General features: G+C 48.7%; 1 protein-coding gene across 1 annotated transcript in view; it reads right to left on the reverse strand.

Annotated features, from left to right (window-relative positions):
* The window catches only part of EMILIN1 (elastin microfibril interfacer 1), a 48,528-nt gene extending 34,120 nt beyond the window's left edge, over positions 1-14,408 (reverse strand). The window contains exon 1 of the mRNA XM_060754793.2: positions 13,639-14,408. Within this exon, the coding sequence (XP_060610776.2) occupies positions 13,639-13,829 (191 nt within the window). The 5' untranslated portion in view covers positions 13,830-14,408. The remainder of the gene's footprint in view (positions 1-13,638) is intronic.
* Between the last annotated feature and the right edge of the window lie 1,671 nt (positions 14,409-16,079).

Below are 16,079 nucleotides of genomic sequence, written 5' to 3' on the forward strand. Positions count from 1 at the left end.
GGCTTTTTTTGCTGCCACATCACATTCCTGGCTCATGTTTAACTTGTTGTCCACGAGGACTCTAAGATCTTTCTCACACGTACTGCTCTCGAGCCAGGCATCCCCCATTCTGTATCTTTGCATTTCATTTTTTCTGCCAAAGTGGAGAATCCAAGAGGACTCCCAAACTGCGGACTGTGGCTTCAGGGGGAGTGTAACCCCATCCCACACAGGTTGCCACCCTATACCCTGATCCGGTTTACGATCGACCAGGAGGACCTCTGTCTTGTCAGGATTGATCTTCAACTTGTTCTCCCTCATCCAAATAGACACAGCGGCCAGGCACTTGTCCAGCACTCGAGAGGCCTCCTTGGAATTGGGTGGAAAAGAGTTGTAGAGTTGTGTGTCATCTGCGTAGAGGTGGCACCTAACTCCAAAACTCCGGATGACCTCTCCCAGCGGTTTCATGTAGATGTTAAAAAGCATGGGAGAGAGAATAGAGCCTTGCGGGACCCCACAGGTCAAAGGCCAGGGGTCCGAGCAGGTGTCTCCCAGCTTCACCAACTGGGATCGACCCTCCAGGAAGGACCAGAGCCAGGACAAAACCGTGCCCCCAAGACCCATCCCAGAGAGGCGACCCAGAAGGATACCATGATCGATGGTATCGAAAGCTGCTGAGATGTCCAAGAGAACCAACAGAGTCACACTCCCCCTGTCCAGCTCTCTACGGAGGTCATCCACCAAGGCGACCAAGGCTGTCTCGGTGCCATGACCAGGCCTGAAACCAGACTGTGACTGATCTCGGTAGTTGATGTTATCTAGAAAACCCTGGAGCTGGGAGGCGACCACCTGCTCCAGCACCTTGCCCAGAAAAGGGAGGTTGGAGATTCCTAGTTCCAACAGACCTCACAACCTCTGAGGATGCTTGCCACAGATGCAGGTGAAACGTCAGGAGAGAATGCCTCTAGAACATGGTCATATAGCCTGAAAAAACCTACAACACCTCAGTGATTCCAGCCATGAAAGCCTTCGACAATACGAATTGTCTTCTAATCAAGGTGGTCAGTTGAAAGATTCACACCTAGCCCAACTTACAAAAGCCCTTTGTCCCACCCTGGTCATTCCACAGATATATAAACCCCTTTTTTTCCCCAGTTCCAACAGACCTCACTACCTCTGAGGATGCTTGCCATAGATGCAGGCGAAACGTCAGGAGAGAATGCCTCTAGAACATGGCCATATAGCCTGGAAAAACCCACAAGAACTTACGAATTAACATTGTTTGTGGCACAAAAACAAAGTTTCGGGAGTGTAACAACTACTTTCCAAGTAAGGGCTGTACAATGAGACAGGGAATAACATTGTCAAACCAGGGACAGAAAATGTTTCAGAATGTGTTACAGAGTGATAATCCAAAGCTGTACCAGGGATGCTGCTCAGAAAGCAAAATTGTCCAAGGCGATGCTCTCGCTCCTTGCCCGAGGTCTGGACAACATCTCCTGATCTGGGAACCCAAGTTTGCAGCTCTTTCCTACTCTTTCTCTTGGAAAGAATGCTTATGTTTACTTATTATGCCTATTTATACCCTGGAGGTTGTTAAGCAGAGGCTGGACGGCCATCTATCATAGAATCCTAGAATCCTAGAATCAAAGAGTTGGAAGAGACCTCCTGGGCAATCCAGTCCAACCCCATTCTGCCAAGAATTGTCTGTAGCTTGAAACCATTCTTCCTCTGAGCATGAGGCAGGGCATGGTGGGCAAGCAGACAGATGTGGAGTTGTCTGTTCTGCTCCACAGTCACGCAAGGTAGAGGAATCTTCTAGATTGCATCGTCCAATAGCAACCAAAATAGTCTCAAACTGCATTCATTCTACAATGTAGACACACTCTGGGTTGCTAGACAGTCTCTCGGGATGGTATTTTTCTTAGCCATTCGATCCTGGATATAGCTTTCAGGTCTACCTAAAAAAAATATTCTCTTTACAGGGTTCCTGTGAGTTTTTGGACTGTCTGTTTCATGCAAGTGTGCATGTTGCAATTAGCAAGCTTGGTTAGCATTGGGTAAAACTTGCAGCTGCAAAGTCAACCAGTGAGGGTATCTGTGTAGTGGTAGCTTGGCTGTTGTTGCCTGGAGGCATCCTCTGTTTGGGAGGTGTTCACTGGCACTTTGCTGCCTGGAGTCCCCTTGTTTCTAAATGGCTTTCTTTATTTACTGTCTTGATTCTGGGACAGTGGCTTCAAACTACAAGAAAGGAGATTCCACCTGAACATGAGGAAGAAATTCCTGACTGTGAGAGCCGTTCAGCAGTGGAACTCTCTGCCCTGGAGTGTGGTAGAGGCTTCTTCTGTGGAGGTTTTGAAACAGAGGCTGGATGGCCATCTGTCAGGGGTGCTTTGAATGCAATTTTCCTCCTTCTTGGCAGAATGGGGTTGGACTGGATGATGACCCACCAGGTCTCTTCCAAGTCTAGGATTCAATGATGGTGGTCAGTGTGGTCCAGCATTTCTGTGCTCTCCAATAATACAGTATTCTGTTTCCAGGTTGGTTCATAGCTCTGCTCTGGGCTGACTTCTCTGGTTGAATTCATCTGCACCTCCCAAACAGAGGATGCCTCCAGGCAACAGAATCATAGAATCCTAGAATCCTAGAGTTGGAAGAGACCTCCTGGGCCATCCAGTCCACCCCCATTCTGCCAAGAAGCAGGAATATTGCATTCAAATCACCCCTGACAGATGGCCATCCAGCCCCTGTTTAAAAGCTTCCAAAGAAGGAGCGCCGGGGCAGAGAGTTCCACTGCTGAATGGCTCTCACAGTCAGGAAGTTCTTCCTCATGTTCAGGTGGAATCTCCTCTCTTGTAGTTTGAAGCCATTGTTCCGTGTCCTAGTATCTAAGGAAGCAGAAAACAAGCTTGCTCCCTCCGCCTCCCTGTGGCTTCCTCTCACATATGTATACATGGCTCTCATCATATCTCCTCTCAGCCTTCTCTTCTTCAGGCTAAACATGCCCAGCTCCTTAAGCCGCTCCTCATAGGGCTTGTTCTCCAGACTCTTGATCATTTGAGTCACCCTCCTCTGGACACATTCCAGCTTAGAGTCAATATCTCTCTTGAATTGTGGTGCCCAGAATTGGAGGGCTTGGGTTGTGTTTTCCTGCATAGCAGGAGGGGGTTGGGCTGGATGGCCTCTGGGGGCCTCTTCCGACTCTGTGATTCTAAGGCAGGGAGGCACAGCATGGCAATTGCGGTCTCCAAGACTGGCCTCTTTCCAAAGGGAGAGAATGCCTGCTGCCTAGAAGAAGCCGCTCTCTCTCCGGCCGCTTGCAACGTGGCCAGATGTTAGCCTGGTACTCAGAGCAAGGAGACGTCCAGTGTCTCCTGGAAAAGGCCACGTCATCGGTCAGTCTGAGGGCCACTGCTTCCTTCCAGAAGACCGCCCATCATCCCCAAAGGACACCAAGGAGGATTGGAGTCATCGAAGTTGGGAGAGACCTCAAGGGGCATCCAGTACAACCCTCTTCTTTTTCGGTTGTTGTAAGTTTTTTGGGACTATATGGCCATGTTCTCTAAAGGCATTTTCTCCTGACATTTCACCTGCATCTATGGCAAGCATCCTCAGAGGTAGTGAGGTCTGTTGGAACTAGGAAAATGGGTTTATATATCTGTGGAATGACAAGGGTGGGACAAAGGACTCTTGTCTGTTGAAGCTAGGTGTGAATGTTTCAGCTGATCACCTTGATGTGCTTGGGGGAATCTTTTTTTTTTTAGAGGTGATAAAATTACAACAGCAAAACAACAGAGAGTAAACAATCAGGCACATCCAACCACCTCTCAACAAAAGATTGCCCCGAGCACTGCCAGGCCATCAAATGCTAATCAAGGTGGTCAGTTGAAAAATTCCCACCTAGCTCCAGCAGACATGAGTCCTTTGTCCCACCCATGTCATTCCACAGATATATAAACCCAATTTCCTAGTTCCAACAGACCTCACTACCTCTGAGGATGCTTGCCACAGATGCAGGCGAAATGTCAGGAGAGAATGCCTCTAGAACATGGCCATATAGCCCCCAAAAAAACCTACAACAACCCAGTGATTCCGGCCATGAAAGCCTTAGAATCCTAGAATCCTAGAGTTGGAAGAGACCTCATGGGCCTTCATCCAGTCCAACCCCATTCTGCCAAGAAGCAGGAATGTTGCATTCAAATCACCCCTGACAGATGGCCATCCAGCCTCTGCTTAAAAGCTTCCAAAGAAGGAGCCTCCACCACACTCCGGGGCAGAGAGTTCCACTGCTGAACGGCTCTCACAGTCAGGAAGTTCTTCCTAATGTTCAGATGGAATCTCCTCTCTTGTAGTTTGAAGCCATGGTTCCCTTGCGTCCTAGTCTCCAAGGAAGCAGAAAACAAGCTTGCTCCCTCCTCCTCCCTGTGGCTTCCTCTCACATATTTATACATGGCTATCATATCTCCTCTCAGCCTTCTCTTCTTCAGGCTAAACATGCCCAGCTCCTTAAGCCGCTCCTCATAGGGCTTGTTCTCCAGACCCTTGATCATTTTAGTCGCCCTCCTCTGGACACATTTGACAATACAGTTTACCAGATGTTAGGTTTTCTGGGAGTTGAAGGCCAAAACATCTGGGGACACACAGGTTGAGAACCACTGGCGTAGACCTAGCCACAGATATCCCAGGTAGCTCAGGCATTCTGTGAGTGGAGTGCAAAGCACCTGGAGGGCCATATTTTGGGAAATCCTGCTCTAGAGCAGCAGAGAACAAGCCTTGCCCATTCCCTCCTCAATGGGACCTCCCTCCAAATACATAAACATGGCTCCTCTCGCATCCTCTCTCAGCCATCTCTTCTCCAAGATAATATTTTTTTACTGTTCCTGTTTAACAGTGTGTTCCTGATTTTGTTCTCCTCCAGAACCTTTGTTTTTGTGGCTGCCCCAAACTCTGTTGAATGGGTTGAGACTCGATGATGAGAGATTCATCGGAACGCTAGAGCCAAATGTGCTAGAACAGGATGATGCCCCTCCCACAGATACAAAGGTTTTGCCAGTTTTGCAAACGTTCCCCATGTTTTCATGATAGAACCAATTAAAAGGTAAAGTTTTCCTCTGACATTAAGTCTGACTCTGGGACTCTGGTGCTCATTGCTAAGCCGAAGAGCCGGCGTTGTTCGTAGACACCTCCCAGCTCATGTGGCCAGCATGACTGCATGGAATGCTGTTACCTTCTCAACAAGGCGGTACCTATTGATCTACTTGCATGTTTTTGAACTGCTAGGTTGGCAGAAGCTGGGGCTAACAGTGGGAGCTCACCCCGCTCCCCGGATTCGAACCTGCGACTTTTCGGTCAGCAAGTTCAGCAGCTCAGTGGTTTAACCCACTGCACCAATTAGGAAATGACATTGATAACCCACTGCACCAATTAGGAAATGACATTGATAACCCACTGCTCCAATTAGGAAATGACATTGATAACCCACTGCACCAATTAGGAAATGACATTGATAACCCACTGCACTAATTAGGAAATGACATTGATAACCCACTGCACCAATTAGGAAATGACATTGATAACCCACTGCACCAATTAGGAAATGACATTGATAACCCACTGCACTAATTAGGAAATGACATTGATAACCCACTGCACCAATTAGGAAATGACATTGATAACCCACTGCACTAATTAGGAAATGACATTGATAACCCACTGCACCAATTAGGAAATGACATTGATAACCCACTGCACTAATTAGGAAATGACATTGATAACCCACTGCACTAATTAGGAAATGACATTGATAACCCACTGCACCAATTAGGAAATGACATTGATAACCCACTGCACTAATTAGGAAATGACATTGATAACCCACTGCACTAATTAGGAAATGACATTGATAACCCACTGCACCAATTAGGAAATGACATTGATAACCCACTGCACTAATTAGGAAATGACATTGATAACCCACTGCACCAATTAGGAAATGACATTGATAACCCACTGCACTAATTAGGAAATGACATTGATAACCCACTGCACTAATTAGGAAATGACATTGATAACCCACTGCACCAATTAGGAAATGACATTGATAACCCACTGCACCAATTAGGAAATGACATTGATAACCCACTGCACCAATTAGGAAATGACATTGATAACCCAAAATCATGTTACATAGTGTATGGGTGGCCACGGCTGGACATTGGCCGGAGGGGGTCCAGGCGGCCCTCAATCTCTCCCTCCGGAAGCAAAGCATTTCCCGGGCAAAGCAGAGAGACCTTTGATCAGGGAGGAGTGACCTGGCCGGAGGCTGCGGTGGTCCAGGTTAATCATTGGCCCAGTTGCCCATTTCCCCCTCTCCGGCCGGAAATCCTTCTTCCGGCGCATTTCGAAAGAAGCTCAGCTCCAGAAATAAGTTCTCGTTTGGTCAAAGGACAGGCCTGGGCAAATTTGGGCCCTCCAGGTGTTTTGGACTTCATCTCCCACAATCCCTAACAGCCAGTAGGCCATTAGAAGCTTTGAAACAGAGGCTGGCTGGCCATCTGTCGGGGGTGCTTTGAATGCAATATTCCTGCTTCTTGGCAGAATGGGGTTGGGCTGGATGATGGCCCAGGAGGTCTCTTCCAACTCTAGGATTCTATGGTTCCATGCTCAGCGATGACTCCAGAGTCACTCCCAAACATCCAGCCTATATAGAATCATAGAATCCAAGAGTTGGAAGAGACCTCCTAGGCCATCCAGTCCAACCCCATTCTGCCAAGAAGCAGGAATATTGCATTCAAATCACCCCTGACAAATGGCCATCCAGCCTCTGCTTAAAAGCTTCCAAAGAAGGAGCCTCCACCACACTCCGGGGCAGAGAGTTCCACTGCTGAACAGCTCTCACAGTCAGGAAGTTCTTCCTAATAGCCACCTAACCAAACCACAGCAAAGCTCAACCAGAAGCCATCCTTCTCCCATGCCGGCCACTCTCTCTGTTCCTCTTTCTCCTCCGAGAGGCAGCTGGACCCTATCAGCTGCTGTCATCTCCCCAAAGGGGCCCAACTGGAGATTAATGGGAGAGGGAGAGGTAAACAGCACCAAGCAGAGGCCCAGGAGGAGAGAGAGAGGGAGAGAGAGAGAGAGAGAGAGAGAGAGAAGGAGGCCCAAGACAGGAACTCATCCAGTGGGAAACGTCTCTCCAGCTCAGCCCTCAGTTGGAGTTGATGGTCCTCCACCATCAACTCCGCTGGACCGGTCATGTTATCCAGATGCCCAACCACCGTCTCCCAAAGCAGTTGCTCTACTCCAAACTCAAGAATGGAAAACGGAATGTTCAATGTATTGTCGAAGGCTTTCATACTTGGAATCACTGGGTTGTTGTAGGTTTTTTTGGGCTATATGGCCATACTCTAGAGGCATTTTCTCCTGACGTTTCGCCTGCATCTATGGCAAGCATCCTCAGAGGTAGTGAGGTCTGTTGGAACTAGGGGAAAGGGTTGATATATCTGTGGAAAGACCAGGGTGGGACAAAGGACTCTTGTCTGCTGGAGCTAGGGGGTGAATGTTTCAACTGACTACCTTGTAGATTCACCTTGTTTTGATGATGTTGATAATTATGTATTGTGGATTTTATTGTATGTTGTTTTTCGCACCTTTTCATGTTGTACACCGCAATGGGTCGCCAGTAGGCTGAGAATTGCGGTATATAAGCGTAGTAAATAAATAAATAAATAAATAAATAAATTGACCATTATATGCTAATCAAGGTGGTCAGTTGAAACATTCCCACCTAGCTCCAGCAGACACGAGTCCTTTGTCCCACCCTGGTCATTCCACAGATATATAAACCCTTTTTCCTAGTTCCAACAGACCTCACGACCTCTGAGGATGCTTGCCATAGATGCAGGCGAAACGTCAGGAGAAATGCCTCTAGAACATGGCCATATAGCCCGAAAAAAACATACAACCCATTCACAACTAGCTCCAGCAGACAAGAGTCCTTTGTCCCACCCTGGTCATTCCACAGATATATAAACCCTTTTTCCTAGTTCCAACAGACCTCACTACCTCTGAGGATGCCTGCCATAGATGCAGGCGAAACGTCAGGAGAGAATGCCTGTAGAACATGGCCATATAGCCCGAAAAAAACATACAACCCATTCACAACTAGCTCCAGCAGACAAGAGTCCTTTGTCCCACCCTGGTCTTTCCACAGATATATAAACCCTTTTTCCTAGTTCCAACAGACCTCACTACCTCTGAGGATGCTTGCCATACATGCAGGCGAAACGTCAGGAGAGAATGCCTCTAGAACATGGCCATATAGCTCGAAAAAAACATACAACCCATTCACAACTAGCTCCAGCAGACAAGAGTCCTTTGTCCCACCCTGGTCTTTCCACAGATATATAAACCCTTTTTCCTAGTTCCAACAGACCTCACTACCTCTGAGGATGCTTGCCATACATGCAGGCGAAACGTCAGGAGAGAATGCCTCTAGAACAGGGCCATATAGCCCGAAAAAACCTACAACAACCCATTCACAACTAGCTCCAGCAGACAAGAGTCCTTTGTCCCACCCTGGTCTTTCCACAGATATATAAACCCACTTTCCTAGTTCCAACAGACCTCACTACCTCTGGGGATGCTTGCCATACATGCAGGCGAAACGTCAGGAGAGAATGCCTCTAGAACATGGCCATATAGCTCGAAAAAAACATACAACCCATTCACAACTAGCTCCAGCAGACAAGAGTCCTTTGTCCCACCCTGGTCATTCCACAGATATATAAACCCACTTTCCTAGTTCCAACAGACCTGACTACCTCTGAGGATGCTTGGCATACATGCAGGCGAAACGTCGGGAGATAATGCCTCTAGAACATGGCCATATAGCCCGAAAAAACCTACAACAACCCATTCACAACTAGCTCCACAGTCAACCACGGGCCCACCCTGGATGATCATCCTACTCGGACAATGGGGGATCGCCTGAGGCCCTTGGAAAACTCCTAGAGCCCGAGGATGAGATGCCTTGGCATCTTAGGAGTCTTCTGTGGCAGATAGGAAGATGCTCCAAAGGGTCACCCCTTCTGCACAGAGAATCATTGGTTGCCCTCTTTGGAAGAACTTCATAATTTATAATTCCCACTGCCTTTAGAAAGCTCAGAGCAGTCTTGGAAGGTCTGGTGGACATTGACCATGAGTTTGTTGGAGTTGTAGTTCACCTCCATCCAGAGACCCCTGTGGACTCAAGCAATGATGGATCTGGATCAATCTTGGCACAAATACTCAATATGCCCAAATGTGAACACTGGTAGCGTTTGGAGAAAATAGACCTTGCCATTTGGGAGTTGTAGGTGTTGGGATTTATAGTTCACCCACAATGAAATAGTATTCTCAACCCCACCAACGATAGAATTGGACCAAACTTTCCACACATAACCCCCATGACCAACAGAAAATACTGGAAGGATTTGGTGGGCATTGAGCTTGAGTTTGGGAGTTGTAGTTCACCTACATCCAGAGACCCCTGTGGACTCAAGCAGTGATTGATCTGGATCAGACTTGGCACAAATACTCAGTATGCCCAAATGTGAACACTGGTAGACTTTGGAAAAAAATAGACCTTGCCATTTGGGAGTTGTAGGTGTTGGGATTTATAGTTCACCCACAATGAAATAGTATTCTCAACCCCACCAACGACAGAATTGGACCAAACTTTCCACACAGAACCCCCATGACCAACAGAAAATACTATGGTCTTTGGAGACCCCTCTGACACCCCCTCGCGACCCCCACAGGGGTCCCAACCCCCAGGCTGAGAAACACTGTGCTACAGGGTGACAAAGACAAGGACAAACAGACTAGAGCTGTAACTACTATATCAAACTCCATGGCTTCACATTGATGTGCCATTGCAATTAGAATGTGGAGGGAAGGGTATGTTGTTTTGTGGTGTGTGCTGAGAAAAGGATCTGATTTCGTTGCACAATGTACAACGATACTAAAGTTATTCTGTTCTGTTCTGTTCTGTTCTGTTCTAGAGTGGGTCTCCTGTACAGCCCTTCTCCCCTTCCCCACAATTTGTCCCTCGTCTCTCTCTCAGGCCCCTTCTACACTGCTGTATAATCCAAGTTACCAAAGTAGATAATCCACACTGTCTACACTGTCATATATCCCAGTTCAAAGCAGATGATCTGGATGTTATATGTCAGTGTAGAAGGGGACCTCAGAAACCAAGACTATCCCAAAGGAATTTGGTGGTCTCCTTCTTTTTGGAGACTTTTAAGCAGAGGCTGGATGGCCATCTGTCGGGAGGAATTGCATTGTGCTTTTCCTGCCTAATGTCGGAATAAAGGGCATGTTGGACTGGATGGCCTTAGGAGTCCCTCCCAACTCTAGGATAGTAGTAGTAGTAGTAGTAGTAGTAAGGAGAGGCTGGATGGCCATCTGTCAGGAGGGATTGGATTGTGCTTTTCCTGCCTTATAGTGGAATGAATGGAGGGTTGGGCTGGATGGTGTTTGGCGGTCCCTTCCAACTCTAGGATACTAGTAGTAAGGAGAGGCTGGATGGCCATCTGTCGGGAGGGCTTGGATTGTGCTTTTCCTGCATAATGGCAGAATAAAGGGGAGTTGGACTGGATGGACTTTGGAGGTCCCTTCCAACTCTAGGATACTATTACTACTAGTAGCAACAGTAGGAAAGAGAGGCTGGATGACCATCTCTTGAGAGGGATTGGATTGTGCTTTTCCTGCCTTATAGTGGAATGAATGGAGGGTTGGACTGGATGGCCTTTGGGGGTCCCTTCCAACTCTAGGATAGTAGTAGTAGTAGTAGTAGTAGTAAGGAGAGGCTGGATGGTCATCTGTTGGGAGGGCTTGGATTGTGCTTTTCCTGCATAATGGCAGAATAAAGGGGAGTTGGACTGGATGGCCTTTGGAGGTCCCTTCCAAATCTAGGATACTATTACTACAAGTAGTAGCAGTAGTAAAGAGAGGCTGGATAACCATCTCTCGAGAAGGCTTGAATTGTGCTTTTCCTGCGTGATGGCAGAATAAAGGGGAGTTGGACTGGATGGACTTTGGAGGTCCCTTCCAACTCTAGGATGCTACTATTGTTGTTATTGTTACTATTATTATTGAGAGGCTGGATGACCATCTCTCAGGAGGGATTGGATTGTGCTTTTCCTGCCTAGTGGTGGAATAAAGGGCATGTTGGACTGGATGGCTTTTGGAGGTCCCTTCCAACTAGGATACTACTAATAGTAGTAGTAGTAGTAGTAAGGAGAGGCTGGATGGCCATCTGTCGGGTAGGCTTGGATTGTGCCTTTCCTGCATAATGGCAGAATAAAGGGGGGTTGGACTGGATGGCCTTTGGAGGTCCCTTCCAACTCTAGGATATTATTATTATTATTATTAGTAGTAGTAGTAGTAGTAGTACTAAGGAGAGGCTGGATGGTCATCTGTCGGGAGGGTATGCATGGTGCCTTCCTTCCCAGCAGAAGTGGGGCTGGACTGGATGGTCTTTAGGAATCCCTTCCAAAGCTGGGATTCTATGACCCTCTCCCTCTTTGGGAGACTGAGGCTTGCAAAGGGGTTCCTCATTGCTTGCACATGTCCCCCTCCCCTCATCAAAGAAATCCAACCCTTCCCCAGTCCTGGCCTGCCTCCAAACCCCTTTCCCCTTACTTCCTCTCCCCTTCCTCAATCTTGCTCTGCTTCCTCCCTCCAGCAAGGAAGAAGGGCCAAGGAGACCAGGTGGGTGGTCTCATAGGTCGAAGACAGCCAGGGGCCAACTTGGGCCCTCCCTCCCTCCAGGTGTTTTGGACTTCAACTCCCACCATTCCTAACAGCCGGTAGGCTGTTAGGAATGGTGGGAGTTGAAGTCCAAAACACCTGGAGGGAGGGAGGGAGGGCCCAAGTTGGCCCCTGGCTGGACTAATTGGTCTGGGTTCTCTGCCTGGACCTCTCAAGCCTTCAAGGAAGCCCTTGGACATTGTGGCCCTTTGGAGGCTTTGAAGCAGAGGCTGGATGGTCATCTGCTGGGGGTGGTTTGAATGCGATTTTCCTGCTTCCTGGCAGAATGGGGTTAGACTGGATGATGGCTCACCAGGTCTCTTCCAACTCTAAGATTCTATAATTCCATGACTCAAAGAAGGAAGGAAGAGAGGAAGGAGGGAGGGAAGGAGGGAAGGAAGGAAAGAAGGAAGGAAAGGGAAGGAAGGAAAGGAAAAGGAAAAAAGGAAGGAGAAAGAAGGAAGAAAAAGGAAAGGAAAGAAGGAAGGAAGGAAGGAGAAAGAAGGAAGGGGGAGGGAGAAAGAAGGAAGGGGGAGGGAGAGAGGGAAGAAGGAAAGAAGAAAGGAAGGAAAGTAGGAGAGGAAAAAAAAGAATAATGATATAATAAATTTTATTTTTAACCCACCATCTCTCTCCAGAGGGACTTGGAAGGAAGGAAGGAAGGAAGGAAGGAAGGAAGGAAGGAAGGAAGGAAGGAAAGAAGGGGGAGGGAGGGAAGGAGGAAAGGAAAGAAGGAAGGAAGGAAGGAAAGTAGGAAAGAAAGAATAATGATATAATAAATGTTATTTTTAACTTGCCATCTCTCTCCAGAGTGACTCAGGAAGGAGGGAAGTAATGAAAGAAAGAAGGAAGGGAAGGGAAGGAAGAAAAGGAAAAGGAAAACAGGAAGGAGAAGGAAGGAAGGAAGGGAGGAAGGAAGGAAGGAAGGAAGGAAGGAGGGGGGAGGGAGGGAAGGAAGGAAAAAAGGAAGGAAAGTAGGATAGAAAGAAAGAATAATGATATAATAAATTTTATTTTTATCTCACCATCTATCTCCAGAGGGACTCAGGAAAGAAGAAAAGAAGGAAGGAAGGGAAGGAAGGAAGAGAAGGAAAAGGAAAAAAGGAAGGAGAAAGAAGAAATAGAAAAGGAAAGAAGGAAGGAGAAGGAAGGAAGAAAAGGGAAAGAAGGGAGGAGATGGATGCATGGATGGATGGAAGGAAGGAGTAAAAAGGAAAAAAGGGTGAGGGAGGGAGGGAAGAAGGAAAGAAAGGAAAGTAGGGAAGAAAGAAAGAAAGAATAATGATATAATAAATTTTATTTTTAACCCACCATCTCTACCCAGAGTGACTGAGGAAGGAAGGAAAGAAGGAAGGAGAGGGAAGGAAGGAAAAGGAAAAGGAAAAAAGAAGGAAGGAAGAAAAAGAAAGGGAAAGAAAGAAGGACAAGGAAGGAAGAAAGGGAGGGAGATGAAGGGAATGAAGGGAGGAGATGGAAGGAAGGAAGGAAGGAAGGAAGGAAGGAAGGAAGGAAGGAAAGAAGGAAGGAAAGGAAGGAAAGAGAGAGAGAGAGAAAGAAAGAAAGAAAGAAAGAAAGAAAGAAAGAAAGAAAGCAAGCAAGCCTCCCCTGCTCGGCTCTGCTTCCTCCAGGTCTGCCTTGCCCATAGTTCTTGAGAAGTTTTGGAGTGATGTCCCTCTTGCTGCCTGCCTGAAGCGGTCACTTTGGCTCAGGCCACAACCTTGACCCACCTTCCCAGGGGGCCATACATGGCACTCTCCTCCATTGTCCATCCACTCCATATGCCCATTTGCCTCCACAGGTTGCCCTCTTCTTCCTCTCCCATCCCCATCTTGCTTTGGGGTCCCACCAAAGAAGCCACCCTCTTACCTGTGCCGGCTGGCCACCCGTGCCCCATTATGACCCTGAGCGAGGTTGGCGTTGGCCTGGTGCTGTCCGAAGGGGAGTGCTCCGGCCGTGTAGAGGCTGTACCGCGGAGGGTAGTTCATGGCTTGCGCCGGAGTGTCGGCCAGCAGGCCAAACCAGAGGCAGAGCCAGGCGGCCAGAGCGGTGCCGGCCATCCTGGTCTTGCTTGTGCCACTGGTCAGCTGCGCATGGCCTGGCTCTCCCTCGGGTGCACAAATCCAGGGACAGTGTTGCTCCTGTTGCTTCTTCGGTCAGGGGCAAGGCCCACCTTGGTGTCCACTTGATCTGGATGGAGGATGGTCAAGCAGTCAAGCAGCCAGGCGTCCAGTTGGTCAGTTTGTGCTCCTAGCCTTGCTGGTGCTGCTCACACTCTGACAGCTTTGCAAGGACTTCCCAGAGGTTGTAGTTCCCTCCTCCCTCTCTCTGCTGCTCTGCTCTGCTCTTCCCCTGACTTCCTGCCTGCCTACACTCCCAGGCTGGCTGTCCGGCCGTCCGGCCTTGCTGGACTCCCCTTGACCCTCCTGTCCTGGAGCATGCCTCTCCCCGAGAGGAGCCCCACTTTGCCGCAGCTCCCTCCTACCCCAGGACGTGCCTTGCTTCCCCTTCCATCCCCCTCTCATCCCCTTTGCTGGCTTTGCAAGAGTTTCCCTCCACGGCTGCAAAACCAACATCTGCTTCTCGTTACAGTCGGGACAGGAACACGCTCTGGGCCAAAGGCATGGCAGAAGGGGGGCCGAGAGAGGAGAAAGGGTCCCCGGTCAAAGGGACACACACACACACACATGGGAGGGGGCCACCACCAAGGCTATGGCCTGGCCCCTTGGCACGGCCAAGGCAAGCGGGCAGGAAGTGACCTCAGCGCTTTGGCCACCCTTTTCTCCGCACTCCCCCCAACTGGGGTTTTCCAGCAAGCAAGGCCTCTGTCTGGACGGCCCCAAGGGATGCTTGCCTGCCTGACTCCATGTGTGTATGTGTGCGCGTATCGCTCCGATCTCAGACAGGGAGGCCTTTGTTTCGGCCCTCTTAGAATCATAGAATCCTAGAATCCAAGAGTTGGAAGAGACCTCCTGGGCCATCATCCAGTCCAACCCCATTCTGCCAAGAAGCAGGAATATTGCATTCAAAGCACCCCTGACAAATGGCCATCCGGCCTCTGCTTAAAAGCTTCCAAAGAAGGAGCCTCCATCACACTCCGGGGCAGAGAGTTCCACTGCTGGACGGCTCTCACAGTCAGGAAGTTCTTCCTCATGTTCTGGTGGAATCTCCTCTCTTGTAGTTTGAAGCCATTCTTCCATTGCATCCTAGTCTCCAGGAAAGCAGAAAGGAAGCTTGCTCCCTCCTCCCTATGATTTCCCCGGCCTCACCTCTGGATCCCTGGCCCTCACCTTGTCTCCTCATAGAATCCTAGAATCCAAGAGTTGGAAGAGACCTCATGGGCCATCCAGTCCAACCCCATTCTGCCAAGAAGCAGGAATATTGCATTCAAATCACCCCTGACAAATGGCCATCCAGCCTCTGCTTAAAAGCTTCCAAAGAAGGAGCCTCCACCACACTCCGGGGCAGAGAGTTCCACTGCTGAACGGCTCTCACAGTCAGGAAGTTCTTCCTCATGTTCAGATCATAGAATCATAGAATCAAAGAGTTGGAAGAGACCTCCTGGGCCATCATCCAGTCCAACCCCATTCTGCCAAGAAGCAGGAATATTGCATTCAAATCAACCCTGACAAATGGCCATCCAGCCTCTGTTGCGAAGCTTCCAAAGAAGGAGCCTCCACCACACTCCAGGGCAGAGAGTTCCACTGCTGAACAGCTCTCACAGTCAGGAAGTTCTTCCTCATGTTCTGGTGGAATCTCCTTTCTTGTAGTTTGAAGCCATTCTTCCATTGCATCCTAGTCTCCAGGGAAGCAGAAAGGAAGCTTGCTCCCTCCTCCTCCCTGTGACTTCCTCTCACATATTTACACATGGCTATCATATCTCCTCTCAGCCTTCTCTTCTTCAGGCTAAACATGCCCAGCTCCTTAAGCCGCTCCTCATAGGGCTTGTTCTCCAGACCCTTGATCATTTTAGTCGCCCTCCTCTGGACACATTCCAGCTTGTCAATATCTCTCTTGAATTGTGGTGCCCAGAATTGGACACAATATTCCAGATGTGGTCTAACCAAAGCAGAATAGAGCATGGGGAGCATGACTTCCCTAGATCTAGACACTAGGCTCCTCTTGATGCAGGACAAAATCCCATTGGCTTTTTTTGCTGCCACATCACATTGTTGGCTCATGTTTAACTTGTTGTCCACGAGGACTCCAAGATCTCTTGCCTCCTTACGGGAAGAACAAGCGAGATGCTTACGTGATCCCTTGCACCCCACTTTTCTTTCCCCAGCTCCTGCTCCTGGCCTTACTGACTT

Source organism: Anolis sagrei, chromosome 1 (genome assembly GCF_037176765.1).
Source record: "Anolis sagrei isolate rAnoSag1 chromosome 1, rAnoSag1.mat, whole genome shotgun sequence".
Lineage (NCBI taxonomy): Eukaryota > Metazoa > Chordata > Lepidosauria > Squamata > Dactyloidae > Anolis > Anolis sagrei.